The sequence below is a fragment of the Enoplosus armatus genome, chromosome 15, assembly GCF_043641665.1.
Source record: "Enoplosus armatus isolate fEnoArm2 chromosome 15, fEnoArm2.hap1, whole genome shotgun sequence".
Taxonomy (NCBI): domain Eukaryota; kingdom Metazoa; phylum Chordata; class Actinopteri; order Centrarchiformes; family Enoplosidae; genus Enoplosus; species Enoplosus armatus.
Genome location: NC_092194.1, coordinates 12821408 through 12840772, shown reverse-complemented (window position 1 = coordinate 12840772; position 19365 = coordinate 12821408). Strand labels below are relative to the sequence as shown.

The 19365-nt window shown below is 42.1% G+C and overlaps 1 protein-coding gene across 5 annotated transcripts in view; it reads right to left on the bottom strand.

Annotated features, from left to right (window-relative positions):
• Positions 1–19365, bottom strand: part of rps6ka1 (ribosomal protein S6 kinase a, polypeptide 1) — a 50740-nt gene that overhangs the window by 3540 nt on the left and 27835 nt on the right. Inside the window, exons 3-19 of one of the 5 annotated variants that reach the window (XM_070920903.1) lie at positions 9355–9402; positions 6077–6193; positions 5891–5972; positions 4884–4964; positions 4661–4740; positions 4424–4530; positions 3565–3602; positions 2936–3078; positions 2720–2790; positions 2500–2588; positions 2298–2362; positions 2059–2161; positions 1678–1808; positions 953–1078; positions 555–644; positions 286–444; positions 21–182 (exon numbers count right to left, since the gene is read on the bottom strand). In XM_070920903.1, the coding sequence (XP_070777004.1) occupies positions 21–182; positions 286–444; positions 555–644; positions 953–1078; positions 1678–1808; positions 2059–2161; positions 2298–2362; positions 2500–2588; positions 2720–2790; positions 2936–3078; positions 3565–3602; positions 4424–4530; positions 4661–4740; positions 4884–4964; positions 5891–5972; positions 6077–6193; positions 9355–9402 (1692 nt within the window). Of the gene's footprint in view, positions 1–20; positions 183–285; positions 445–554; positions 645–952; positions 1079–1677; positions 1809–2058; positions 2162–2297; positions 2363–2499; positions 2589–2719; positions 2791–2935; positions 3079–3564; positions 3603–4423; positions 4531–4660; positions 4741–4883; positions 4965–5890; positions 5973–6076; positions 6217–7970; positions 8136–9354; positions 9403–19365 lie in introns of those variants that run through there. The other 4 variants (XM_070920907.1, XM_070920905.1, XM_070920906.1 and 1 more) reach the window with 4 other exon arrangements.

The window sequence follows — 19365 nt, the reverse complement described above, 5'->3', positions numbered from 1 at the left end:
AGGTATGAGTGACTGCTCACCTCAGGAGCTACAAAGTTAGCAGTGTAGCATGGGGTCATCAGCAGGCCGTTGTTGGCACGCAGTTGCTTAGCGAAGCCAAAGTCACAGATCCTGATAGACTCTGGATTCCCTGACTCGTCAACATAGAGGATGTTGCTGGGCTTCAGGTCTCTGTGCACCACCTGGAGGATGACAGAAAACAGGAGGGAGTGATTAAAGAAGGAGTGATAACTGGGACACGCTGCAGGTTGCCTAATGTGTATTAGTATTTCTAGTTGTTCTCACCCCCTGTGAGTGCAGGTACTCTACAGTCTTGGTGATGGTGTGAAGCACAGCGCTGGCCTCTCTCTCCGAAAAGAACTTCTGTTTGAGGATCCGATCCAGCAGCTCTCCTCCGCGCATCAGCTCCGTCACCAGAAACACCTGCTTACTGTTGTCGTACACCTGAGACAGAAACACACACACAGATTATCACACCACCAACTGTGACATTCGGCAAACACTTAATGCCCAAGGCAAATAATAGTGCGATATGTGTGTGTTTTTATACTCACATCCTTCAGCGTTATGATGTTGGGGTGCTGTCCATATCTAAGTAGAATCTCAATCTCCTCAGAGGGGTCTGTACTGGTTTTGTCAATCATCTGTCAGTCACAAAAACAACAGTGACATGAAGCTCATATTTTAAGCATTTTGTTCATGTTGTTTCCATTTTCAAATTCACATTTGGTGCCTACAATTTCTTTGAATTTCAGACTCAATTTGTAAGAATTCTTAATCAGTTTTTCACTAATAAAGTTTGCTTAACACAATCTTTCCGTAAGTGGTATCTCGAGCTAATGTTGAGCTAATATTACAAAGACATGGTTCAGGTGTGTGTCATGTGACTCTTCTTCATATGTGTGTGTGTGTGTGTGTGTGTGTGTGTGTGTGTGTGTGTGTGTGTTCATACCTTGACAGCATATTCTGTGTTGGTGGCTTTGTGGACACATCGTTTACACACGGAGAAGGAGCCCATGCCAATGTCTTCCTTCAGTACATAGCCGTCGCTGAACAGCAGGTTCTTCCCATGTAATTGCTGCAGAGGAAAAGTTGAGGATTGAAAAGCGGTGGTGAGTGAAGGTGTGGAGGACCCGACAGAGCTGACGAGGGATGCCAGTGGTTTTCGGGAAGGAGTTGAATCTATTTCTAGCAACATTCTTTTTTCTTTCCTTGTCTCGTTTTAAAACCGTCTCTCTCAATCTAGCACTCACAGTTAATCCCTGCTCTGCCAGGCATGAAAATGATCTGACGCCATGTACCTCTGTTAAGCCATTTCGCTCTCTTCTTCTACCCATCAGTGTTACACACACCTTGCACATTGCATCTGTCTTTCTTCCCCTCTTTCATGTAATCACCAATGACAACCACCACAACTGCAATATAATATACTGGACTTTAACCTTGGTGAACAATTACACTGCCATAGTTAACTGCAGTACATCAGTTATCCTTAAATAAAAGCTATAGATGTTCTGAGAGATTGGTGATTTCTTTAGATTGCTGTATATTCAGTGTTGAATCCAACACAGTAAAAGAAAGGAAATCACTAGATCTTCAGACTTGAATGTACCTCTTTAACTGGATCTCCTGGTATTTAGTTCAAATAAGGACAGTGAAGCAACTACTTAGTCTGACCTGGACCACTGGGTGCGGCGGGGGCTTGACTGGCTCCACTGAACCTTCCTCCTCCAAGAGGGTCGACGCAATAAAGCTGAAGCCTCTGAAGAGCTGGTGAGCTCCGGCACTGGGGGGCACGCCAGGGGAGTCTGGAAGATAATACGGAAAGTGCAAAGTCAAGCTTATGTATTTTTTAAGAGCGCTGCTATAATAAAGTGTTATTGCATCTTAATGGTGCTGTAATCATGACTGTGTCTCCTTTCATCCTGTATTGATTTGTTTTTTTAAGACAAGAAGAAAAATATGATACTTCCACTGAACTGCTTTCAGGGAGGAAAACAAGACAGGAAATAGACATGGAGTCAACTAACAAATGAACATTCAGCATTGAAATGTGACCTTTAGGGGTGCGGGAGGTGAACTCAGAGTCAAAGTAGAAGGTGTCGTCGGGACGCGCCACCGCCGGTCTGAAAGGAGGCTTTACTTCTCTTCTGAAGAGTTTCTGAAAGGAATAAAAAGGGCTTTTAATCACACCATATAGTTGAAGGTTTCCCTCCCACAAAGACCGTGATTGATGGTTGTTCTAGATGAAAATTACAGTGCATGTATTTGAATATCCTTGACCGTCAGACACTCACATTCCAGTCTATGGTGGAGAAGAAACCATGCCGTTTGATCTCCTCTGCACCATCAGCACAAGATCCTGTAAAAAAAACCCATCAAGAATCTCAACCAATGACACACATATGAAGAAAGACACAGCTAGGTATTACCCTTCTGAATGAGGAAGAGTGTATATGTTGCCATTTGTGACAGTCCTGTTCATGAGTTGATACTGACCCAGTCTGTTGGCAGGGTTCCTCTTGAACAAAGCCCTGAGCAGAGACTGGGCCTCTGCGCTCAGGAACTGAGGCATTCCCAGACGCGCCCTGCAGGGAGAGACAGACGGCACACCGCTCAAATAATTTCACCAAATATCAAGAGAGGCATTTTGAAAAGCAACAGTATGTGACAACTGGGCTTCTGTGTTGGATTGTTCTTCCACCCAGAGACCACTCACTTCAGAATCAGGTTCATAGTTTCTTTGCGGTCCTTCCCTTGAAATGGCAGCGCTCCTGTCAACATCTCAAACTGGGAGACAGAACATACAACTGTAATCTATATGCACGTGCAGCAGAATAGTTATGTGAAATGGCCGTGTATGACACAGAAACAAAAAATGATTCTTTAGCGTGTTGCCTTGAAAATAGTCTAAATGTAGTTTTTTCCTGTTTACCATTAGTACTCCAAATGACCACCAGTCGGCGCTGTGGGTGTGTCCCTGTCTGTTCACAACCTCCGGTGCCATATACTCCACAGTACCACAGAAGGAATAAGCTTTCTTCTCATGATCAATGGCTTCCTTACACAAGCCAAAATCTGGAAAAACACACAAGACACAGCCAGCACATTACTGCACAGCACCCTACTGCAGTGAGCTACTTTTGTCTTGTTATTCTGAAGGAATAAGTCTCAATATGACTAATATGCATCTTATTTTATAGCACTTTAAAACTTCCAATATACTGAAGTTAATAAAACGGCTTCATCAGTGTGACTTGTTACATTGCCCCTCTATAATCTCATAAGGTCACCTTTGTTCAACGGTGGCAGGACCCAGGGGTAAATAAATGGCAGTGATTATGGATGACGATAGAGATAGATCGAGAAGATAAAGTGTAATAATTAACTTGGGGAACAAATACAGGCACATATGCAGATATCTGGAGTCAGCGAGATAAGGCTGTTTCCCCACTGTGAGTAATGAAGGTCAACAAGGTAGAAGACAGGAAACGTGTGCGTATGTGTGGCGCTGCGGGTGTGTGTCAGAGAGGCTGGGAGTGAAGGAAGCAGCAGAAAACCCACCTGTGAGTTTGATATGTCCCTCTTCATCCAGGAGAATGCTGAAATGAATAACATTGTCAAATGTTAGGATGAATGTTTTTGAGTCTGGCTTATCACCGGCAAAATACCAATAACCTTTACAACTTAAAAGGCACCCTATTGGCTTTTTGATCACTAGCAGCCCCGTATAGCAATGCTTCGATAAGTGGGTTTGTATCTTGTATATAGATCAGTATTTACACGTCACAAGCGTGGGCGAACTTCAGAGGCTGAGGAATGCATATCAACAACTGGTGCGAGTAATGTACCACAAGAAGTAGCAATGCGGCAATTAAAATGGAGAAGAAGAAGACCGCATGCTGATGTAAACAATGCAGGGTTCAAAACTTAAAAAGGTTTCGCAAATGTTTAATAAGGCAGCATTCATAATGTTCGTCAGGCTTAAGGGATACACACCAGACATTTTGGTGAGGAAAGATAATTCGAAATGTTTAAAGTGCAAATTGAAAAAATCCACTGGGTGCCTTTAAAGTGCAATATAACAGAATAGCTTCTCATATGATACAAAGATTTTGTTTTAATTCCATTGAATAAAAAGCCCCATGACTGTTTGTCCAGGTTCTTGGTTTTTGCATCATTTATTAGCGAGCCTCTTCAGAGAGCACTGCAGCAGGGATAACAGCTTTTTCATGAATAAAACTACAAGAACGTATGCATATGTTGTGGATTTATTCTCCTGAGATTTGGCTTTACAAATGTAAAACAGTTTGAGGAATATGGCTCTGGCATATCCAGATGGCTTTGGATCCAAGAAGCACGGTTCATCAAACATTCATTTGTCTACATGTGTTTCTGTTTCAGCAGGTCCATTTGCTCTTACTTTTCAGGTTTGAGGTCCCTGTAAATGATGCCCAGGCTATGGAGGTGGTCCAGCCCTAATGCCAGCTCTGCTAGATAAAACTTCACATCCTCCTCTGTGAACATCACCTGGGAGGTGAGACATAATGCACAGAAGAGGTGATAGAATGAAACAATAAGAAAGAATAAGAGCGAGACAATGAAGGAGAATAAGTACATGAACCTAGGCCAGCAAAACACCAAAAAACGAATGAATCACCTCTTTGGAGAGTCTAGTGAAGAGATCTCCCCCTCTGAGAAAATCCAGGATCAAGTACAACTTCCCCTCAGTCTGGAATGCTACAAATACACACACGTTTCAATCAAATCTGATTCAACGGTAAATCAGGAAACATGACTGTGGAGAATTTCTGGAATTTAAAGCAATAAGACATTTCCTAGGTTTGGGAAGGAAAGTGAAGTGAAGCTTCAGGCTGACTCACCATAGTGCAGTTTGACAACAAATGGGTGGTTGACGTCTGCCAGGATGTCTCTCTCCATCTTGGTTCTCACGCGGTCTCTCACTGAAGGACGAATAAGAGCACAGAGTTCAGTGTGTGTGTGTATAAAACTTTAACACATACAGTATTACTAAATGAAAAGTGGCCAGCCAAAGCCCTCCAACAATTTTCACTTAACCCACTGTGGTCTACCAACGGCACGGACGCATTAGGTCGAAAAAAAGTGTGGCTGCACAATAAATGATCCATACTTTGCTGGTTCATAATCGTAGAGGCTGTCGGGCCATGCAGAGTTTCAGTGTGGTACTCTGTGGAAGCTGGCAGTAGATATACAAGTTTGGTGGAGCTGCCAGACTTGAAAATTTAACAAAAACAAAACGAACTAAATGTTGCAAAAACAAACTAATGTGTGGTAGGCAGTGATTCGCTGGTGTGTACGCAGTTATGTTGATGATATTGTCTCTGCTGATCCCCAGCAGGTATATTCCTATACTACAGCATACTAAATGCTCATGCCAACAAAAACAGAATTTAAAGACGCAAATAAAATCTGTACAACTGCACATTTGTGACAAACCTCATCATTTTGAGTGACTGTGTGAACAAATCTGATGCCCTGATGTTTATCAAGAGAATTACACCACAAAGTGAAAAAGAAAAAAAAAAACACTGCAGGCTATAGTGGTCTTATTATGCTAACTTCAACTGCATGTCGTTTTCTTGGAGTTACAAGAAAAGCATACACCCTCTTACATGAAACTGAAGGTTCTGCCGCTTCAAAACAAATGATGAAATCACCACAAAAGCCAAAGAGAACTTTTGAACTGATCCTACATAAGCTTGGAGCTAAGAAAGTTGCAGCTCTATAGAAGAAATAAATATAGGGTTGCATCTATTTATCTCTAAATTTTTTGTATTATTAGTCAATAGAATAATAATAATTTCCTGGAAAATCCAAACGCATTTAATTTAGATCACAGACTACGTACCTTTGAGTGTGGCCTTCTTGAGGACCTTCATGGCATAGAGCTGGTTGGCATCGGGAGGGGTCACCTTTCGCACCAGGAACACCTGCAATTAGCACAACAACAACCAAAACCTGTTGTATCAGATTGAGTCTGAGAGTGCAAACAAGGGTGAGCAGCAGAGAGAGCAGTTGTGAGTATGTGTGCTACCTTGCCAAAGGATCCCTGTCCCAAGACTTTGAGCAGTTCAAACTGAGAGGCATCAGCCTTCTCTGAGCCCTCCTTGACCACGTGGGTAATGTTGATCTCCTTGATGTCTCCATCTTCCTGAAGAGTGCAAAACAGAGAGGGAAAGTATAATAAACCAGTCAGTAATCACAGAACAGAAGGTTAAAACAATGAGGATACTGTGTGTCTGCAAGCATGTGTGTGAAGGACAGAAAACGAGATTGTTTGCTGTGCAAAGAGAGTAGTTCTTTCATAGGAGTGTCTCCTGCTGTAAATAGCACCATATCAAAATAAAATGCTTCAGAAAGAGGAAGCACGGTAAAAAGTGTGTGCAAGAATGAGTGATTACACTAAGCTGTACTTGAAATGTACCAAGTTTCCTGAAATGATGGTGACTGCAACACTACAAGCGAGAGACAGTAAGCCGTAAATGTCTCCAGCGGTTCAGTTTTGTGTTTTTGGACAGTTACAAGTTGTGTAACCTCAAGAGACTTTAAAGTCAACTCTTCAGGGTGTTTACAGGGTGGAGCACTGGCACTGCTAACACCATCACATGAACACCCGCTGCTGACCTGGTGTCAACCTCACCCACAACTCATCCAACACCCTACAGAAAACCATCAAAGCATCAACACCAACAACACCAACAACACCAACAAGTCGCTTTCAGACTGCTTTTTCAGTTCTCTGTTCTCATAATCCCCTGAGCGTCACTACAGTTACCTGCAGGGAGCATTTAAAATTTAAATAAAACAGTGTGGTCGGTGGGGGAACTTTTTCTTTTTTTCTTCTTCTACTCAGGAAGTTCACAGCTACTTATTTTAATTTCAAAATTTGGGTCTAGAAAGTAGGACACCTTGATTGTTCCACAGTTTAGCCCTTGAATTTTTCCTCTGCAGACACCAGTTACAATTCCCACCATTATCATCATGCACGCAAATAGACACAGACACATTTTTAATAGACAAAACATTTCAATCTGTGTGGCTGATGTTCAGTACAACCGGCAATAGCAGCTTTTAAAACACATTGAAGTAGTGCTTAAATTATTATATGATTAAAAAACTGTTATGAATTGATTAGTCAATTAATAAAAAGAATGAATTGATGACTCATTTGGAAGTCCGTAGTCGTTTAAATATTTGCTGGATCCAGCTTCTTGCTTGTTGTTTTTTTGTGTTTTTTGACTGTTCAAACTAAATAAGCAATTCAAATGCATCATTTTGGGCCTTTAAGTGGAACTTGAGATGGGCATTTGTGATTATTCTTTGATATTTTTTGGATTAAATTAGTGCTGAATGATTACTTAAATGGCCCATAGACTGAATTGAACAATTTTGATAATTAGTAAGTTAATTTAACAAGCAAAAACACCAAACATACTCTGTTTCCAGCTTCTCTAATATGAGCATTTGCACTTTTCTCTATTTTTACATGATTGTTAATTAAATATCGTTTTCTTTTGGACTTTTCATCACACAAAACTACTTCTTGGGTTTTGGGGACTTGTGATGGCCATTTTTCACAATTTATAAACGTCGATTGACCAATACTGAAAATCATCAGTTGAAACTAAAGCTAAAGCTTCTACAATACACCGTCAACAGCCAACACCACAGGCCACTACAGCATTTGACTTCATTTGACAACAGGAAACCAGAGTTGTTTGAACATGCAGACTTTCAGCTGCAACTTGTTTCTAAACAACCACAGATAACCATGATCACCAAGCCTCCTCTGCACTTTGCAGTCTTAATAATTCCCACTTCTCTGCTTCATTCTTTTACAAATGACTTTGTTCAACAACAACATAATTCCACTAACAGCTCTCTGGAGACTACTCAAGGTTTATCAACATGAGGAGGGATCACTTTACCGTCCAGTGGTTCCTTGGCGCAGGTAAAGTGTCAGAGTTGTTGCCTGTTGCAGCTGTTGATCTGTTACAGTGAGCAGGGCTGCCAGCCAAGGCTTTGTTTTTTTTGGGCAGGTAGAGGGACAGCAAGCGGCTCAGGATGAACTTTTTCTTTTCCATCTCAGCATCGCCCAGACTTCTGCTTCATCATCCTACCCATGTCCATAACAAGGCAAAGAGCGTACTACCTCATGTAAGTCATCTTAAACCTCACCTCATCTCACCACAAGCACACTTCAGACTCATTTGTGCACTCATGTCAGGATTAGTTCTTCGGACAGCAAGTAAATAAGGAAAAATCTCTCAGCGTCTGCCCTTTATCTATTCTCTCTGCAGGGGCCTTCTGCTATAATTCTTATTTACTCTTCATCTTCATTTTCTCTCCTGTCCTCCCTCTCTCTGTTGCTCCCTGTGTTGGTCTGATAAGCCCCGTGTGTCCTCAGTGACTGACTGCAGCCTAAGTGAACTGGAACCGAAGAGGGCAGGAAGGAAGAGCCTGCTCTTATTCTCACAGTCCTGCACCCAACAAGTCCTACACACACACATCTGTGGCTAAGAGAGAGAGAGAGAGAAAGAGACACACACAGGGTGCTCAACAGAGAGAGAGAGAGAGAGAGAGAGAGAGGCAGATTGAAACTGAAACAATACAAAAAAGGGAAAGAGGTTGAAATAGCGATTTTTCTGTTGCCCCCATTGAAAATCAGACAACTATGTTATCACTGTTTTGTCTCCAAAGTGGTTTGACTCCAAAAGCCAGCTCTATGCCACTTCCCTTTTCCCACAATTCAACAGAGTAGGCAGAGAGAGGATGAGGTGTCCTGGTACACGGTAGAGACAATTCAGACGACTCACTTGCCTGCGGAAGACAGAGATTTTCCTGTCTGTGGCCGGGCATGTCCCGCTCTTCCCTCTCATAATAGTCTATTCCTACATATCCTGTCTCCTAAAACAGCTCTCACCGGTCCTAAAGTGCCCTGTCACTCGTTTTCTTTCCTCCACCTCTCACTTTATTGCTCCTCATACAGTAAATACCTCTTTGACAATAGAGAATAGGCAATTACACACCAGTACAAATCCAGCACATGAGCAGACCTTCTTTTCACAAACATGTGATTACACTGCAATGCAGGCCACACTCTGGAAAAGGTTGATTTGAACAATTAGGGGATTGATGAATTCCAGTGGGCAGAGATACGAAAATGCAAAAGTGGGTTAGCCTGAAGTGGATAAAATGTGGACATGTGTTACTGTAAGCAACAGTAAGCTTGAGTGTGTTTGCTTAGCAAAGGAGGAGCTGCAGATTTGCCTGATATGAAGCAGCTGTGCAGTAGACGTGATCAGAGCTTACCTGGGCTCTAATATTGGCAAAGTCCCTCTCTATCCAGGTGATATGAGACTCGTTCTAGTGGGGGAGATGGTTGTGTTGGAATGGAGAAGTTAACAGAGAACATACGTTTTAAGTCTATTTAAATACAAAATGCTTCCTCCACTTTTACAGAAATACAAATGCACTGGACACAAATACACAAGTTGCAGGTACAACTCACAAACACACATTCACACACACAGAGGGGGTGGAAAGGGCAAGATGGCGATGGTTACTACACTAGCGACAGGAAACCTCTCTTCCCTCCTTGTTCTCACTTCCTCTTTTCTTGAACCGATCTCACATCCTTCCTGCTCGATAATTTAAACATGTTTCTACTAGCAGCAGGGGAGCTGCGTTTCCCAGCATAAATGCTGCTCTGAGAAAAGAAAAATCAAATTTCACTAAACTTATCTGACTGATCACACATGAAGGTGCTGGCAATATCTAAAATCTGAAGTATCCAGAAATGGCTGAGTACAGATGCTCAGTACTCATTTGACAGTTTAACGGTGTCTCTTGAACGTAGTGCACATGGTCTCCAGATCGTGCTGAACTGAAATGCGTTTATTGTTTAAGAATTTAATGGCCTCGGCACATGTGTTTTAGGGTTAGAGGAGGTGGAAGTTAAACACGTCCTCCTGCGTTTCCTCGCACTTCACAGCTGAGAAGATGGCAGCTCAGCATCACATCCACCCACACAAAAGGAAACCCCTTCCTCTCCTTCTCAAAATATCCCACCACACACATACACTCACACAGCTGCCCGAAGCTTCGGGCAAGTCCCCAGTCCCTAACACATCCATCACCCCGGCACCACCCACACTCAGGAGACGCTCCTTTCACATCGACAGGAGGTTAATGACAAAACACACATGATAAAAAGTGGCCACTTGCCTCTCGCGTGCGGGTTTTGGTGCGGAATATGAGCCTCCACATGTCTGTGTCCAGATATGTCCATGTCACTGGTGTCAGTGAGTCTCTGTGACACTCACTGTCTTACAAATACACAGCCTCTGTGTCAGAGTTAGCTAACATTGTCTGTATGCAATACCACAACGACACACACACACAAACACACACACCAAAATGGGAAGTGAAGTGAAGCTACAAAAATGCATTTGAGGGGCAGACTGACTTGTTGGGGATAGAAATGGTTCCAGACTGGCAGGAAGTGGCTCTTGAGAAGCATTTTCTCATTGGGAGAAAAAAAAAAGCAGGGGCAGGGAGTGGTAAAAGTGACAGAGGAAGAGACCACAGAGCAGGCTGCTCAACTGCTTTACACACTTTGATGTGAAGTTGAACAAAACAGATTCACTTTGCATAATCAGGCACTCTGTATGATTACACAAGCCTCCGTTGGCAACCACAGGAGCTCCCAGAGAAGGGTAGGAAATTGATTGCATGCTGATGCATGCTTGACAAGAATCGGCGAGATTCTTGAGAAAAGAACAATCCTGTTTGAAGTTTCCTTTGGAGAGTCGTCTGACTTGGTTCTTGAAATGGCATTTTTTCACTATCAAATCAAAGCTAAAACAAACTAAACAAATGCATCGGTTGTAATTCAGAGTTGTATTTGAGTCAGCACTTGTGTCTCTCTGACAGCTAGAAAGCAGACGTACCTTCTGTCAGAGACAGACAAGGTGCAATGCTCTTTGGTAAACACAAGGGGCCAGTGCAGGTCTACAGCCAGGCCAGGGGCCGGTGCTCCAAAGAAGAGTGCTATGAGATAGGAGCTTTAGCCAAGTAAGGGCATGTTCACATTGTTAGCTCATGCCTCCTCCAACTCTCCCTGTTGGTTCTGACATCAATTAAAGCAAGAGAGACAAAAAAAAGTGGGACAGAGGGGGAAGCATGGGGGAGGTGACAGAGGCTGGCCTGCTGCTCAAAAACTGTTCAATCACAGCAGCAAAGGTCACAGGAAGCAGTACACTGGAGCCCCAACATGCTCCATATGACAATGAGGTTTAGAAGAGAGACCCATGAAGAAGAAGAAGAAGAGATGTGTTAAAGGTGAGACAAACAGAAAGGGAGAGAAAGCGCCGTCAAAATGGCATGAACAGCGAAGAGAAGAAGTTCATTCAGGCAGTTGAAAAACACAAGACAATTATGGTATTCGTCTCCGTTTCGCTCGCTGTGGCCTCTCCGCTTTCCTGGAAAATGGAGCAGCGGCACCTGCATGTTTTCAAATGCATGACAGCTCTGACTGTTGGAACAGAGGAGAGGAGAAAAAGAGAGAAAGACCAGAGTGGGAGACGGCAGAAATGACTAGTGTACATGGACGGAGACAGAGTAGTCTAAACATCCATCCACCCAACCACGGTTCAGTCTCATCACTATGAAAACAAATATCCTACACTAGACTTGATGTGAACACACAGACACACACACACACGAGTAAAATACACTGCATAGGTACTCTGCAGCACTACTTGGACTATGACTGAGATTTTACATAATTACAACTGAAGAGAAGAGACTCTTGAGAACATTGTGGGCTGTATGTCAAAAATAACACTATGAGAATATAAATCCTATTTTTAGGTACAACTTTCTAATAAAAAACATTTAGTTGTAACAATTTTTTTTATTAATGACTAATAAAGCATTTATATATAATCATCACCCTGATCCTTTATGGCTGCAACTAATAATTGTTTTATTTTCAATTATATTCTTGATTAATTGATTAGTCTTTTAATGTACAAAACGTAAAAAAAAAAAAAAAGAGGAAAAAATGCAATCAATGCAAATTGCTTGCTGTGTCTGACCAACAGTCCAAAACCCAAAGCTATTCAGTTTATAATGATGTAAAACTGAAAAAGAAATACTCACAATGAAAGAGCAGGAACTAGTGAATGTTTGGCATTTTGTATTGAAAAACGATTGAAACGATGAATCAATGATCAAAATAGCAGTCTTTGAATAGACCAACCGTTTCAGCTCGATAATCCTTTATGGATCATTAATAAGAAAGCCTCACTTTAAAAAGTGTGCTTTATCAGAAAGTGTTACCTGTTTTTCCTTTTGCTCTATTATTCTTTTAACACTAAACACCCTATAGAGAGTAAAACAGATGTCCATTAATCTTAGTAAGATGATTTTGAGAGAGAATAAAAAGGTAGAAACAGCGAGCCTGAACTGAGGAATGTATGTCTACAGCTCTACAGTCGGACTATACATACGCACTGACACAGGAATTTATAGTTTGGCGTTACCAAAAAAAGGTTTGTGCTTGTGATTGTCCATACGCTTGTGTCTGTGTGCAAGTGTCTGCAGGCAGGCACCCAAATCTGTCAAGTGAAAGACAGGAATGTCTGTTTTTTATCCGTCTGAAACTCTGTCCAAAGAGTGCTGCTATATTTTGAGGAGGGCAGGGCTGACTCATTCATTCAACTACTCTCTTTCCCATTCATTCTCTTTTTTTTTTTTTTTACTTTGATGAACAGGCTGCTCCTGCGAAACACCTTCATTCCACTTTCCATCTGTCCACCTTCGTTCTGGCCTTTCCCCTGTCCCATTTGTTCTCTCACTTTCTCTTTCTGCCCTGTAGCAACACCTGCTGTGACAGCCATGACTGACAGGCCGGTACAAAAAAAGAGAGAGAGGTGGAAGGAGAGAAGGAAGGACTAGGAAGAGGCTGTGTTGCAGATGGACATTTACCCGCAATCCTCAGACATCCCATCATGGTGCCTTTATACTAGCTTAGCCTGGGGCAGGCAGGGGGAACCAGATTTAAAGAACGTCACAAAAGAAGAGAGAAATGCAAAAAATAAAAAGTTCAGGTTCTGGCAGATCAAACCAAAGGCTCTTCCAGAACAAAGAACTAGCAGCCCAGCAAAGACTTGTAGTCTTAATCCTTCATCACTTAATGTGATTATCTCTGTCTTTGCCAGTGTGGCTGCTGTTATCCCACAGAAAGACAAGGGCTTCATCTACAGTATGTCATTTTTAAATAGTAGAATAAGGGGTTAGAAACAAATGAGCAATACTTATGACATTCAGGACGTGGGACAATAACAATAGTTTTTGTGGAATCAGCGCTCCCTTTAGCGCATTACATCATAACACAAAAAACAGAGAAATGCATATATGGATGAAAATAATGAAAAAGCCATTAGGTTTGGTGAGCAGTTTGTGACTAGTCACAGGTTGTCTTTCACTGTTGAGAGGTAACATGTTTTGGCCCTTGACCCCTTAGTGGAGGGCACCACTGGGGGTTAATACCCATCCTTTAGCAGACTGTGCCATCTGTCCCATCTGCTCATCCAATTACATCCACGCCGTCCATACACAGTAAAACACACTTCAAGTTTTGTACCAGGTTTGTACTTCAGGTTTTGTACCAATATTACGACTACACTGACCCAACCTCGCAATACACTGGTATCATTGAATGACAGCAAAAAATGTTTAGCGAGTAAGGAGTCTCCACTGCCTAGTTTTATATCAAATGCCATAGACAAGTTAAAGGTGGATGCTACAGGAAATGTACCAGAGGTAGCACAGGATTAGCACAGATGCTACAGGAAATCCTGCGTTGGCATCTGTAATATAAATAGCACCAGCAAGGATAGCAGTAAGATGATAGGCAGTTCAGTGCTAGGCCAGTTGACATGAGGCCATAATGGCCTTGTGTAATATCCACAGTGGCAGCGATGGTCAATAAATAAATAGAAAAAAAGAGGGACAGAAATGGCAGGAAGAGGGAGGACAAAAGAGAGATAAGTGGGAGAGATAGAAGAAGCTGGTTGACTGCAGTGGAAATGTGTAATACTCTACATCACCATGCACAGAATACAGAGCAACACCTGCATTTACAAGCACAGAGTACAACCCATGAACACGCAAACAATAACACCGCCTGAGCTGTTAGTCACTCATCTCTAATTTCCCCGTCATCACGCAACCATTCCTACTCTCAAAGTTCAAACTCTTCACACCAGCCAGTGCAGTCTAAAATAGCAGCTTCATATCTCAGTCAATACTTCCTGCTTCCTCCCTCTCGTGGTTCTCCTCTTTCCTTAAATACCAACCCAATCACTTGCCAAAAAACGCACACTCAAAACACACACGCACATAAATCAAAACACTGGTGTATGCATCCTTCCTGAACCTTCCTGTCTTAAACACTATTGATGACCTTGTGCCTCGTTCCACAACATGCCAGACTGTCAGTCTTGTTCATGTATGAACTCCACTGCCTGCACACTTGAGATGAAAACATCTGTGGCAAATATGTAACCTGCCTGGCACTGCCACCTTGTCAGCTGCACCTCCATTCTTCTCCAATGAGGCCAGATAAGTTCCAACTAAACTTCCTGTTTGAATTTACACTTCACTTTAATGTACGCCATGTCAGGCCAAAATGTCTGTGTATTCTGGACACCTGCTGAGACTTTTTTTGCATGCTCTGTTGGAGTATAAATGGATTTTAGGGTGTATGGAGGATTTAAAATTTTTTTTAAAAACTTGAGCGTGTAAAGATCACTTACAGATACAGTCCAGGTCCCCAAGGTTTTAAGGAAAAAGTGAGTTGTCTCCCCTTATTCTCCCCTTTATTAAAAAGCCTTTTTTTGAGACAATGAGCTGGAAGAAGCTAAAATGCTCTGCAGAGTTGGTTGAATTCTCAGTGGTTTCATCACTTCCAGCGACTAATTATACATATTATACAGTAATTTGACCCAAAAACATTGATTTGTGCAGCTTTAACTGTGAAAAAAACAAGAATGTTAATTATTGAATAAAATATGTAAGACAGACAAAAGAAGCAAAAATCAATTGTTTTTGTGAAGCTCGCTGTAGCTGCTAAATTGAGTTCAGAATTAAAAGAATGAATGAAGACGACTTGTCTACTTGCTAAAGTTGCTGGAAATGTGACAGGTGGGGCCGGTGCAGCATTTACCAGCATTTGGTTGGTGGCTGTTGAAAATTTAGCGCCCTGCCTTTGGCCAACTATGTTAAATCAGTGTGAATGATGACCCTTACACTCAACACACAGTTAAGACACACAAAGATTAATTGTTGAAGTTGACAGTCAGGGGTCAGCATTACATCAACATACCAAAAATTGTACGTCTTCATCTACAGATCTGTGGTTTTAACATCTCATTTGTAAATAGATTGACTATGAAATATGCCGTTAATGGAATTTAGCATTTCCTGTACTGCATAAGACACTGCTGCCATGGCAACAAAGGTCAAAGGTTATATGCTCCTGGGGGCAACACTTCAAACTGCTGAGAAAGAGAAAAAATGAAAATGAAAAACAGAAACAGACAGAACACACAAAGACCTGGAAAGATAAAAATCAAATAATGAAAAAAAAAAAGAAAAGAATGCAGTATTATGATAATGCATTAAATCAAGACAGACAGACGGGGCAGAGCAGACAGAACAAACACCATCGGCATCCATATTAATGAGAACTATAAAGAGATCAACTGGTCAGAACATTTCCCTTAATCGAGAAGAGGAGGGAGAAGCGTGAAACTATGGCAACTGTGTTTTCTCCTTCTCCATCTCCCAGCATCCTCTTTGTAAGGTGGTACGAGAGGCAAGGCCATACACAACCACACAGGAAACATTTTCCAACATGCTTCCAGCCAGGTAGCAGGCCTCCATCTTCCCAAATAGAGCACTTTTGTGCTTTTAAACTCTACTTGAATTTGTAATTTGATGCCAGAATCCTCCCCACACCATCCATGCTGCACGACGGTGAATTTATCTATGCTTATTCTGGAAGCAATATATTATGATGGCCTTTAAAAAAAAAAGGTTGGCAATGCAGCTTATGACTCTGATATCAGAGACCTTTCAGAATATACAGACTTATCTAGAAGACAATGCACACACACACTGGATGATTAATGGGGCTGACTCTCTGTCAGAGTAGCCTTGTGTAATCACTACTGTACTAGTGTGTGTGTGTGTGTGTGTGTGTGTGTGTGTGTGTCCCTGTGAGAAGGCCGGTGAGGATTTATGAGCATGCATTTATGTGCGTCTGCTCTTGTGTGTATATGCGTTATCATAAACCTTTTTTGCTCCTTGCGGCGCAAGTCACAATCAGGGCTTAGCGGCGGCAAGAACACAGTAACCATGACAACAAGGCCCATAGCAGCCATGACTGGATGGAGGAGGGGGATGAAGTGAATAGATAGATGGATCATGAGTCTGAGGGGCATCTGGTTCAAGTCTAGTAGGTTTTTAGTCTGTTCTGGGATGATGAAACCCATTGATATTTGGGCTTGACATTGTGCAGCACACACACACAATCCCTGCTGCATCCATTCACAGAAACCTTCTTTGGTTGTGTCCAACGAGTTTTTCATTCATATATCAACATCAGTTTGGTCTAATGCTTTCTTACACACGTTAAATGGCACTGTGAAATCATTCGAAAAGAAGCGGAATACTGGTTTCACACACGCTAGGTCTTATTTTCGTGATTTTGACCATCAATTCTGGTAAAAGGAAATTGTACTAGTACTAGATTTTTGACATTTGAGTGTTCCAATAACAATATATTGGCTAGTATTCCTGTTCTTTAACATAAACTGGCTCTAATGAGAATATGGCGACATTGCTAAAAAGAAGTCCATCGGAAGTAGAATCGCGAGCAGACAATCAAAGGTTTTAAACAAATCCTCAGGTTATTCAAGCTTCTTGGGGAGTACAATGTTATCATAACAGATAAAAATGATATACAAAACTACAAAGATATGACATCAATAAACCTGAATCTTCCTTTAATGATCGCTTGTAGCCAAACTGATCCTTTGAGATGATCTGAAAAACTCTTGACAGAGAGATAAAAGATAGTTTAACAGCTTCCCATGGAAACAGAGAGCAGTGAGGTGAATTATTACGGCTGATGGGCAAGAAGTAGGAGAAAGAGAGAGTAACAGAGGTTATACTGTGTACAATAGAATCCAAAGATTTAGAGCCCCCTTCTAGCACACAGGCAGGCTGGGTAATTGGGCTGTAAACCATCTCCCAACCTCTGTGTGTGTGTGTGTGTGTGTGTGTGTGTGTGTGTGTGTGTGTGTGTGTGTGTGTGTGTGTGTGTGTGTGTGTGTGTGTGTGGGTGTGTGTGTGTGTGGGTGTGTGGGTGTGTGTGTGGGTGTTTGTTTGCGTGCCAACCAGCACCCCAAGCCACCTCAACTGCTGCCGCCATTAACATCAGTTTCTGTTGATGATAAACTCAGATAAGAGGATACCCGCTTGACAGACACTTCAATCAAACCCTACCAACCCCCCAACACACACACACACACACACACACACACACACACACACTACAAACTGCACAGACACATCACTAACAATCAGTGATTCACTTCCTCCAAGCACTACAGCACATGCACACACACAGCAAACACCCCTCCAGGGCCTGCAGAGGCAATCATACTGTAACAAGGTCTGTTAGCTACTGCAAAGAATAAGGAGCCATTTTAATTTGTGTTAAAACCTTCTGGAGAGGCTCAATTAATGTGCCACATAAGCACAACTCTCTGACTCACACTTCATTCAAGACGTGAATGATGGTGTGTGTGCCTGTGCGTAGATAAGCCTAGGTAATAGATTTTCTTCTATTGTAACCAGAAGATTGTGTGTGAGGGTTTGTGTGTGTGTGTGTGTGTGTCTGTGTCAGAGCAAAGTCCGTCCGGCTTGCGTAATGAAGCTGATTTTTCCATTCCACACTCTTGTTAACTGACTAACTTGCCATGTAGGAGTAGGAACACCAAGAGTTGTTTATACATAACAGATGAACCAAACACGGTCCAGACTATTCACTGAAAGCTATTGATTCGCCGAACGCCATTCAATCAGGCACCACAATGTCAAACATCCTTTTTTTTTTTGCAAGACTTTGTATGGCCTTGCTGAAAAACTAGCATTCAGGATCTGACAAAAGGTGTTCAGCCCGAGTTGATTTGAGGCCATCCTCGCTTTTGAGTGACTAACTTCGCAGCAAGTGAAAGAGAAGTTTGGCTCGGAAACTTTGCGAGAACAAAAGCCAACAGGATAAAAACAGGGCAGGACAGTCAAGGACACCTGCTTCACAAATCGTTAAATAGCCGGGCTTTATCTGGACTACAAGACATAATGATGAATTAGACTTTAAGGAGGAGTGCTGAGGAGTAGTGATGGAAGATAAAGGGAAGAGAAGAAGAGGATGCTGTACTGGAACGTACGCAGTAAAAAGATGACGGGCAGTGAGAGGGAGAGCATGAAAGAGGGCATCTTCAAGCCTCAGTGCCTTTTCTCATTTAGGAGGGGTGTGTGTGTGTGTGTGTGTGTGTGTGTGTGTGTGTGTGTGTGTGCGCGTCATCAGGGTTCCCTCCCTGTCATCTAAAGTGCTGCAGGAACACCAGAGTGCACTCAATGCGCCACTTTGACAGAATCCAGAGGCCGTTTCCACTTGTTGTTATCGCCAGGATTTTTATCGTCAGATCAAACGAGAATTAAAGGCAATAACTGGCAGGTCTGGTTGTTCCTCGTCAGCCTGCTCGTGAAATAATCGCATGAGCCAGATCTCCTTTGAAACAGACACATTCAAACCCATTATAATGTGTGATGTACTGGAAGTAGATGGAGAGGCAGAGACGGAGGAAAGCAACGCGGAAAGAGATTGAGAGTATGGAAAAGAAAAGAGACACAGTGGACATATCCAGGTCAAGTGTTGACACCTACGTTAGAAGCCTCTAAAGTCAAGTCTTCATGATCAGATCCTAAACATGTAATGGGCTGCCATTTCCATATACAGTAGCAGGCTGATATGTGACAGAAAATTCATAATCAGAACCTACAAAGCTAAAAAAAAAAAAAAAAAAAAGAAAATTCTCGGGCTGCTCATAAGGATAATTTTCATCATTTATTCGTCTGGTGATTATTTTCTTGATTAATCTATTAATCATTTTGTTGATAGGTAAGCTGTCAGATAATAGTGAAAAAAAAACCCCATCACAACTTCCAGGAGCCCGAGATGAA